Consider the following 11,098-nt stretch of genomic DNA (forward strand, 5'->3'; position numbering starts at 1 on the left):
GAAGTAATTGAGTCTTCCTGGCAGAACTTAGGCTGAAGCTTTCATTTCATGACTTATATATATATATATATATATATATATATAGTTAGTTCTTAGTTCTTAGTAAGTTGATTTTATTTTATTTTATTTTAAAATGGAAAAATAAATAAAGTCCCCACGGAGCAAAATGCGGTTATGTTGTCATCACAGTGTCACAGTGATGAAACCTCAAGGATCACCTTGCAGCATTCAGACCTATAACCTATAATGCTTGGCACAATATAAAGAGAAAACAAAAATATCACAAAAATAGAAAACGTCTCAAGGGCTGAGTGGCATCTCATGTTGACGTGTGTCTGGTGCCCCGAGGTGAAAGTTTCTGCCGTACGTTCCATCCATCAAGCATCTCTGATAATCAGGATGGATTAGCATGTACTCTTCCCTGTCATGTGCGAGGTGAGAAGGGGGGTCTCTCTGACTGACAGCGTGTTATTGGGGTGGAATCAAGGGAGAATTTTTAATCACTTTCAGCAACGCAGGTGCGAGCTCTCCATATGAGCCTCTTGCAGCTGTGCCTGCAACATAGTGGAGAAGTGAACACTTTTCCCATTAGCGAATCTTTACACCCCTTCATCTTCAACCCCCACCACCACCCCCAGGGCAATTAATCAACACACCCCCCTAAAACCTCCCCCCTCACTTGTCTCCCCGCTTCATCATCCTCCCTTCTAAAGGAACTCATTACCATTTTAGGTATTTCTGGACAAAGATATTCTCAGTGGACAGCTCGCTCTGATTATCTGCCTGACTGTTATTGAGAGCTTTGATTAGGGGCTGTCACTATGAGTAACAGGCAGCAGGTAGAGGCGAACCGAAGTAGGAACGAGGGGCTGTGAAGTCGCTGGGAGTGGGGGAGGTGTCCTCTCTCTTTATCTGCATGTTTTTCTCTGTCAACTTGGAAATGAATTAAATATAGGACACAAAAGCGCCAGCCTCTTCCTGCCTCTCTGCTGTGTCTTTTCTCATTTGCCTGTGAAAAAAAATAAATGTCTTTCTCTCGCTTCTGCTCTCTATCTCTCTATTTTCCACAATATTTCTCACTTCCTGTTTTGTCTACTCTTTCTCTGTCCCTTAGGTAAGCCTGTGATGATAGTGACAGAGTACATGGAAAATGGATCTCTGGACACTTTTTTGAAGGTGAGCGTGCTCTATTTTGTTGCGAATGATGGAGGCCAATTTGCACCAAAGGAAATGCTGTGAAATATCACAGGAACACAAAGCAGTCATCCGGCTCTTCCATACTGGGCTCGACAACTCGTGTGTTCACACCTCTCTATGCCTGGTTTTTCTTTGTGTCCCTAAGCTTGTGTTTTGTTTCTCAGCTTAGACCACCATGGTTTATGCTGGTTTGGATCATTATGTTCTCAAGCAAATCTTATCTGGTGGAGACAGTCGACCAGCATGGTCTTTCTGATAACGCTGGTTGACTTGCTGGTCAAGCTAGTTTAGAAGCTTTATGGAGACACTAGCAAAACACTAGAAGAATAGTAAAAGTTATATTACAAAGACAGTATTTCTAAAAAAAAATATTTACATAATCATTATACTTAAGTCAAATGAGATTATTGAAATATTATCCTAAAAATATTTACTTTATATTTTATTGGCAGTGCCTTCTTATAGGACTTGAAGAGAAATATTATATATTATCAATTCAAATTCATTTTCATAACACTTCTCAGTCAAAGTGATTTTAGAAAGAATTTTGCCCCAATTCTCAATATTAAAAACTGTCATTTAATTCTATTAAGAATAAAAAAAAATAATAAATAATACCATGAATTCCCATCTTCAAAAAGCACTTTAAGTTTGATGCATGCCTTAAGATATTATATTAATTTATTACATTAAAATCTAAAAGAATCTATGTAATATATATTAATGTATAATCTAAATAATATAAAAATGTGAAAATATATGTGTACATGTAAATATTTCTTAAATATATACATGCGTGTGTTTTTATTTATAAACAATACACACATTATGCAAACACAAACGTTTATTTTGGACGCGATTAATTGTGATTAATTGATTTAACAGCACTAAAATAAGGTGTGCGTGTGTGTGTGTGTACTATATGTATAACCCATGCACTAACAAACCATCATCCCATTATTACTCCAGTATTACCATGCAATAGTTAACAACCAAAATATTTGTTTTCTTGCCAGAGGGTGTAATGAAACATCATAATCTGGTTAGTTGGTTGGTTACTTGCCATTGCTTGCATAAAAGCCTGAATGATTATACAGCGATTGCAGTTAATAGCTCATGCCCTGTAACATGTGAGCAACACTATTAATTAGGGAGCCAATGAATTATGAATTTCTCATGAGACACATTCAAACATGACCGACTGTGCCAGAATCCAAAGAGGTTGAACAAGGCAGGAAATAAGGCCACAGGGATGTGAATTTGACATGAGAACTCTTCATTTTGTGCAGAAACACGACGGGCAGTTCACAGTGATCCAGCTGGTGGGAATGATGCGTGGGATAGCTGCGGGGATGCAGTACCTCTCAGAGATGAACTATGTGCATCGGGATTTGGCGGCACGGAACATTCTGGTGAATGGAAACCTGGTGTGTAAAGTGTCTGACTTCGGGCTGTCGCGTGTGTTAGAGGACGATCCAGAGGCAGCATACACTACACGGGTGAGAGATCATGCTTCTGCTGTGGATGTTTGCTCTCCAGTCTCATTTTAACTAGATTTACTATGCAACAGTTTGATGTTATATAGTAAACTGGTTCAGCTCTTTGTTTAAAAGAAATATTATTTGGTTGTGTAAAAAAATTATTTAAAAAATCAAACACAGCGAGATATTTTCTTGCTGACCTGTAGTCTAGAAATGAGGTCATGCAGGACTGTCATAACAGCTATCTAGATTGATGGATGGCTAAACACATACTCAGTGTGGGTGTGTGATTTTCACTGCCTGTGAATGCATTTGTACATGGTTTTGCTGAAAGATGAATATAAAAAATTAAAAACAAAGGTTGCACCAGCATTCTAGAGCAAAAATACCAAGCAATGGCTTTTTTAATTGAAAGGACGGACTTCCTTTACCACAGCCACCATGTTTAGTGTTGCAATAATGCTTAGTTATGTTTCAACAAGTGAAACTAAGCTCTCCTCTAAACTAAGGTCTCCTCCTTAGTTGTCCTTAGCTGTCCGAACATTCATGTTTTTATTTTGATAAAAACTGCTTACCACTAATCACCAGTTTTGGGCTCTACTCAAAGAATGTAGCTTGCTAAGCTCCCAGTTAGCTAAGATAAGCTAAAAGCTCTTCTTTAGCAAAAGTAGCTAAAACCTACATTTCAAAAATAGCTATTTCACAACTTATGATAATAAAATAGCATGATTTTAAAATTTGCAGTGCTAGCACTTTGCTAGTGATCGCACTAATAACTTTAGTGACGTGACATACAGCCAAGTATGGTGACCCATACTCAGAATTCTTGCTCTGCATTTAACCCATCCTAAGTGCACACACACAGCAGTGAACACACACACACACACACACACCCTGAACACACACCAGGAGCAAGGGGCAGCCATTTATGCTGCGGCACCTGGGCAACAGTTGGGGGTTCGGTGCTTTGCTCAAGACCACCTCAGTCATGGTATTGCCGGCCCGAGACTCGAACTCACAACCATCAGGTTAGGAGTTCAAACTCTCTAACCACTAAGCCACGACTTCCCCATAAATGCTAATACAAATACAAATTTGCTAATAGCTTTGTAATGATGCTGCTTTACAACACTGCTGACCTCTGATTTTGTATGTTTTTCAGGGGGGTAAGATTCCCATTCGATGGACAGCCCCTGAGGCCATCACCTACAGGAAGTTCACATCAGCCAGTGATGTGTGGAGTTACGGCATTGTCATGTGGGAGGTGATATCCTATGGGGAACGACCGTACTGGGAAATGTCCAATCAGGACGTGAGTAAATTCTGAATTTAAATAATACCATAGTTGCTCTACAAAAATATCTCCCAGTAAATAGAAACTTCTGGAAGTTTAAAGAATTAATTTTGTGAGCTATAACCATAAGTGTTATTTTCTTATGTATGTATTATTTATAAGTATTTGGAATTAGCTTTTATTTTAGTATCTTCAGTTCAGTTCTTTTTAATTTAAGTTTTACTCCTTGTGTTTATTAGTCTTTTTTTAAATAATATAAATAGTATTTAGCTTTATTTTATTCATTTCATTTCATTTTTTTTTAATGTTTTCATCTAATATTTCGATTTTATTTTATTTAGGCTTAATTTTCAATTAATAGTTATAGTTAAATGTAACAAATCTCTTAACCTTTGCGCCACTTTATTTTTTAAACTTGAGAATCCCTATCGATTTGTAATAAAAGCACTCTGCCAGAACACTTCAGTGGGACTGGAATTAAAAAAAAAAAAAACTCCCAGGCTTACAAAGGTAAAAAGATTAAATGCATCTGGAGTCTGAACATTTCCAGATTTCAATTCACAGGCCGCTTTAAAAGAGGGAATTTAAATCCGTGTCAGTGGGTTCTTGGCAGATTTTCCACACCAGAAACCATTTTCATTTATTTATTTTCACCTTGGGAAGAGATCTTTACTCGGGATTTGGAAAGCGGGTGCTCGGGAAAGAGATTGAGACATTTGGGAAAGATTCGAGCCTGTTTTCTTGACATGTTAAAGTGGAGCACAAAAAACGTTTGCATGCTTGCTAGCGGATGCACTTTTATTGTGTCGAGGGAATGGAATTAGAAAGTTCCATTCAAGGCGTAAACCACAAAATCCATCTGTCTTCCTGTCTTTGCCATGGTAACAGGCAATGGAGCGTTTCAACGGTTACAGTCTTCTAGGCAAGAGTTAAGATAATACGAATGTTTGCATCAAGCTAGTTTATTTTTTCCCTTACGGCAGTATCATTTCATAAAAGGGACTAGATTAAAGCGCTCTCCTTTTGCGCTAACAAAAACAGTCTCATCCGAAATCTCATTCTCACTTCAGTCACAGATGGATAAAAAATGAATTAATCTAACGCCAAACAAAAGCTAAATGCATTAAGCGAGGAATAAATCTGCTCAGTATTCATGATGTTGTATGATTTTTAATGTGGAATCTTCATCCCTCCAGGTGATAAAAGCTGTAGATGAAGGCTACAGGCTACCGGCTCCAATGGACTGTCCGGTGGTGCTTCACCAGCTCATGTTAGACTGCTGGGAAAAGAACCGCAGCGATCGGCCGAAATTTGGGCAGATTGTCAACACTCTGGACAGGCTGATCCGGAACCCTAGCAGCCTGAAGCAGCTGGCTAATACTGCAATCTGGTGAGCCAAATGTCCTCCGTGGATTAGATCTGAATTCAACAGAGGTGATCCACTGGGTTGTGTGTGGCGGTTTGCAATATATAGCTCATGAAGAGAGTTATGATGTTTCTCAGGTGTGTGATAAAATCTGTGGCGTTTTTCGCAGTAATCCAATAACTTCAAAATAAATAAAACTGATATCCGGCTAATCTAGATTGAAGCCAGATGTATGAACGTTTTCCATTGCATGTTTCTCTTGATCAGGAGTGGGGTTTATGGTGGTCTTGGCTGATATCTGATTGCCTGTCTATCCCTCTTCTGCATTTTTAGGATTGCCAAATAGAAGGCAGATGGGCGCTGGATTGTTTAGCCAGTGCTTGCCACAATTAAAGCAGAATGTGCAAACTGAAATTTCCCACAAACCACTGGGACATTTCTGCCTGTGTCATTGCTAATAAATAAAATGGGTTTAAATCTAAATTACTCAGGATTGTGGGTTATAATGGAGGCTATGCAACAGAGAGAGAGAGATAGAGACATAGACACGATTTGGTGCAATCTGCCTCCCTTCTGGATCTGGAAAGCCTAACATGTCAAGGCAATGATAAGCATTTGATAAACTGACACAAACACACTCGAATGCATGAAAAAAGCTTAAACTTATAGTACGTAAAAAGTATTGCCTGAGGAAAAAAACATGAATCTAAATGGGATTTTGGTAAAAATACAACCTGAAATAGATACATACATCTGACATCCACACAGACGATTGTCAATTCTGACATACAGGATGTGACCTGACGTGGTTACATAAAACAGTTTTTCTGACTGCACTTCCTCCTCCAACCATAGGGAGGACCCAGTGACTCCTGAGGCAGGGGTCCGCACGGTGGAAGACTGGCTGGACTTGATTAAAATGGGTCAGTACAAGGAACACTTCTCCAGCGCCGGTTATGTCACCCTGGACTCAGTTCTGTATGTCAGCGCCAGGTAAATAAAAGATACACTAATTTCTGTTAGTATGAAATGTTTGGTTGCATTTCAAGATACACTTGTATATATATATATATATATATGTTTGGAATGCCATATATATATATATATATATATATATATATATATATATATATATATATATATATATATATATATATATGTATATGTATATATATATATATATATATATATATGTATATGTATATATATATATGGCATTCCAAACATATATATATATATATATATACAAGTGTATCTTGAAATGCAACCAAACATTTCATACTAACTGTATATGTATATATGTATGTATATATGTATGGCATTCCAAACATACCATACCATGTTGGAAACTGAATGCTTGAAGATGATGTTTACTGCATACTGTTTTTTAAAAAGTATGCAAAGCCATATATAATATAGAGTCAAATGTAAACTATATTGTTATGATGTGACCTCATTACTTGGCCGAATAATCAAATATTTAGTCAAAAAAACTGGAGTGCACTGAATTGTTTGATACAATATTTGCAGTTAACATACTGAATACTGTAAAAAATTATTTAAGTAGTATGTTATTATGCTATTGCGAATATAACCACCTTTTGCTGAGGTAGTTTATTCTCTTTCGTTTCTCTAACAGTGAACTGGATAAGATGGGTGTAGCAATGGCAGGCCATCAGAAAAAGATCTTGTCTAGCATCCAGTGTCTTCAGGCACACCATGGGATTCAGGTCCAGGTATAGCACCTCACCTCAACGCCCTCAAACCTGTTCCGCTTCCCCTGATGAGGAGATTGGGAGCGTTCTTGCCACATGGAAGCATCTTGCTGCAAAATGACTCTGTTTTATCTCTCTACCAGCACTGAAGTTCATCAGCCCTACAGGAGAACGGGCCGGTACCTTCCCCTTTGTGATCAGCATCCAGAAAGGCAGTAGATCGCTTGCAGATGTCCGAGATTGTGAACTTGGATATCGATCCATCCAAGTGAAGTAAGAACAAGAATCAACACCATGTGACATCACAGCACTGTGAACATCACGTTTCACTCCTCATTGTACAGAAGACCTTGAGAAGAAACACCGACTGTGTCTTGTGAATCTTTGAACTGTGTTGCGAGCTATTCTAGTATGATTTTCTTCGATAAGACGCTTAATGTGAAATGCGATGGTGAGGAAACCTTCAGTGCAAACCTGTGTACGTGGAAGTAGTTTAGAAACCTTGAGACTCGCCTTTAGAAATCAATGAAGCACTGATCTCTCTTTTTCGCATACGCACACATTTAAATGCTACATAGAAGGGCCGCTCCTTGACCCCAAATGCCACTCCGGACTGCTTCCGTCAAGCCCTCAGCAGCGTCTTCGGAATATGTCAATTCCACCATGGAGATCCTAGAGTTTGTAGAGCCCACGCTTGTCACTTTTGACAAGTTTTGACATCCGATGTGCAGCTACAGAGAAACAATAGGCGTTTAAGGAATGAAAAGCAATTGTTGCTTCACAAACAGAGACTGGCCAGCGTGACGATGTCATGAAGAGGGCAGATGTTGTCCTTCCTTCACACTGGCAGCAGCTTTCAGTCGTCTTTTTCAACACGTTGATGTGGCTTTTCTTTGTGTGTTTAAGGTATTTTGCCTCATTAAATGTGTTTCATCACAAACGTGAGCATGTTTTTTGAAAGGAGGAGGAAGGATATGTGTTGAGCATTTTATGAGAGAGACTTTATTCCTAAATCATCCTGGTGTTGATGGAGCTGCACTCGGTGGACTGTTGAAACTGTGTTTGTGTTGGACCCTGTTTAGCGTAGAGGTACCGAGTGCTTGGTACCTTCAGATAACATTTCCATATGACAACAAAATGGAGGAGCTTAAACATTTTAGCATACAATTTCCATGTCATTTCATGCGCCATGTTCACAATCCCGTGTAAAAAGGTGTCCGCAACAGATGCTTTTAAAATAGCTTCATCCTCCAATTTCTGGTTTCTCGCCCCATTTTTCTTGGCAGTGCTTTGTTCTGCGCTTGGAAATGTGTGATTGAAGAGAAAAGATTGTATTGCAGTAGAACTTGAGACATTGTACAGTGTTGGTTATTATATTTGTACAGTAATGACTTAGTGTTTTGAAGGTTTTTGTCAGTTGTAAATTAAGGCAAGGTGGTAACTCTTATTTTAACCTTTAACTCTAGCTTTGGACAGACGAGGATTGTGAGGCTGTAGAATGTAATGGATAATTTAGCTTTAAAGTGTTGGGGAAAGCTAAGCATTCTCAGGATTGTTGTTTGTCACTGATACATGATTCAAGATGGCTGCAAACTCAGTTCTGTCGTCTATGGATACACTTCCTGTTCGATGCCATTCGGCTTCATTGTTCTTATTTATGTTTGGTCATCACAAGTCTTTCATTTATACAGTAAAAACACTTTATGCGTTTTTGTCTTTTTTCCAGTAAAACTATCTAAACATCAGAATTTCTTAATATTTTAAGAATTGTTCACCTTAAAATTACTTATTTTATGCTCTAAAGAAAATGTAGTGGGTTTTATTTATTTTTGTCAATTTAGGACAATTTTTTTAATATTCTCAGAAAGAATATATTTACACTACTGTTCTCTTAAAAAAAAAAGTTTTATTCAGCAAGGATGTATAAAATTTATGAAAATGACTATAAAGACATTTACTTTATATTTCCCCCCTTTTTTATTTTTATTAATGGAAGAAATCATGGTTTCTAAATAAATTCTAATACTATTTCAGAATATTTTGATCTAATAAATGTATCCTTGATGAGCAAAAGATACTTTTTTTTTAAACAAAAAATATGATCAAACTTTTGAACAATAGTATATCTTTTTTTTATTATTTATCTTGCTTTAATGATGTTTATAAAATATTGTATTGGGAAACAAGACAATACTGAGAAGGTGAATTCTTTGCAGTGCAGATGCAAGCCATGTGGGTGAAACGGTATTGATTTAATAAGCACAACAAAAATTCAAATTTCAAACAGGATTCTTTTTTTTTTACATTATAATGTTGGCAGACATTTTCTAAGTGATGCAGAAGAAGCGAAAACAGTGTTATCCTCATTCTCTCATTATGTAACCTCTTGTGTTCCTTCAGCTCACTTAGTTTAAACCATAAGGAAGAATGGTTATTTCTTCTGCATATTTATTGATGAAAGTCAAGGTTATAATTGTAATAATGGGCACATCTGCTGTGTCCTTTTAGCAATTCTTAATTAGGAACTATTTCTAATTGTCACATTACTGAAACATATGTGCCTATTCCAATTTGTAATTTCCCATGCGGCAACAATAACAGAGAATAATTTAATGAGGCGTTACAAAAAGCATCTTCCAACCCAAAACAATAGACTTTGAATTCTTAGAGTGATTTCAAAGTTCTCATTTTTTCATATTTTAAGCTTATAGCCCACTACTGACACAAACATGCACACAGACTCTCACAGTTCAATGCAGTAAACATGGTCTTGAAGCATTTTTGACATTCCTTTTGATTTTGAGAAATAATAAATGCAGTTGTTTGTGTTGCATTTCGTGATGTACTGTTATTATGCACAGTAATATCATGCATACTTTGGTCTGTCAGCTTACACAGTCCCCACTACCTGTTACTGGGTTACCTAAACATTGCATCAGGACCTGGGATAGACATTTTTAGCCAAGATAGTGAACACACAACTTAAACTTTGATTGCCAGGTTTGAATATCAGCCAGGATTAGCAGTGAGACAGGAGAATAAATAAATGTCACTCAGCGGTCGAGACGCGGTTGTAGCGCTGTTTGAAAAATATTAATGATGTGTCGAAGTCATGAATTAAATTGTAGGAGGCCACTCTCTTGTGGCCGAAAGATTCAGTATTACAAAATCTTTAGATGGTTTTGCAGTCAGCCCCTGTGACTCACTGTTCCATTCAAGACTGTTGTTTTTCGTTGTACGGGTAACCGCACTGTGCATTACATAATTAAATCATATCTGGTATACTTGTGTTGAAGTGTACACTTGCGATGCACTGTGCAACCCACCTCTAAACTGTAGTACTTCAGCCCTGAGTGTAAAAAGCTTCTTTGGCTTGTAGGTGGTCAGTAATGGATACATGATCGAATAAGGCCATGGAGGGTCACAGAGTCATTGACTTGAGCAGAGCAGGTCCTCAGTCAGTACCTGAAGATGTTACCTCTAATTTTCTGTGTATCTTTTGTTTTGGATTTTTCAACATTGTGAACATTTGTGTACCGGTTTGGTTATTATTTCATAATGCTCTTGTTGAATTGTATGCATTTTAAACATTGTGTCCAATAAATATGTTAATATTTTGAAACCTTTATCATATTTTATCATCTATCTATCTATCTATCTATCTATCTATCTATCTATCTATCTATCTATCTATCTATCTATCTATCTATCTATCTATCTATCTATCTATATAAAAAATATACACACACACACACACACACACACACATATATATATATATATATATATATATATATGTCAAGTCAAGTCACCTTTATTTATATAGCGCTTTGAACAAAATACATTGCGTCAAAGCAACTGAACAACATTCATTAGGAAAACAGTGTGTCAATAATGCAAAATGATAGTTAAAGGCAGTTCATCATTGAATTCAGTGATGTCATCTCTGTTCAGTTAATAGTGTCTGTGCATTTATTTGCAATCAAGTCAACGATATCGCTGTAGATGAAGTGACCCCAACTAAGCAAGCCAGAGGCGACAGCAG

At 37.3% G+C, this 11,098-nt stretch overlaps 1 protein-coding gene across 1 annotated transcript in view; it reads left to right on the forward strand.

Annotated features, from left to right (window-relative positions):
- LOC132116210 (ephrin type-A receptor 3) overlaps nucleotides 1-8,877 on the forward strand; it is a 71,951-nt gene extending 63,074 nt beyond the window's left edge. Inside the window, exons 12-17 of the mRNA XM_059524909.1 lie at nucleotides 1,115-1,176; nucleotides 2,487-2,696; nucleotides 3,841-3,990; nucleotides 5,169-5,362; nucleotides 6,194-6,331; nucleotides 6,978-8,877. Coding sequence (XP_059380892.1) covers nucleotides 1,115-1,176; nucleotides 2,487-2,696; nucleotides 3,841-3,990; nucleotides 5,169-5,362; nucleotides 6,194-6,331; nucleotides 6,978-7,080 — 857 coding nt within the window. The 3' untranslated portion in view covers nucleotides 7,081-8,877. The remainder of the gene's footprint in view (nucleotides 1-1,114; nucleotides 1,177-2,486; nucleotides 2,697-3,840; nucleotides 3,991-5,168; nucleotides 5,363-6,193; nucleotides 6,332-6,977) is intronic.
- The last annotated feature ends 2,221 nt before the right edge of the window (nucleotides 8,878-11,098 follow it).

This window comes from Carassius carassius, chromosome 35, assembly GCF_963082965.1.
Source record: "Carassius carassius chromosome 35, fCarCar2.1, whole genome shotgun sequence".
NCBI classification, from domain to species: domain Eukaryota; kingdom Metazoa; phylum Chordata; class Actinopteri; order Cypriniformes; family Cyprinidae; genus Carassius; species Carassius carassius.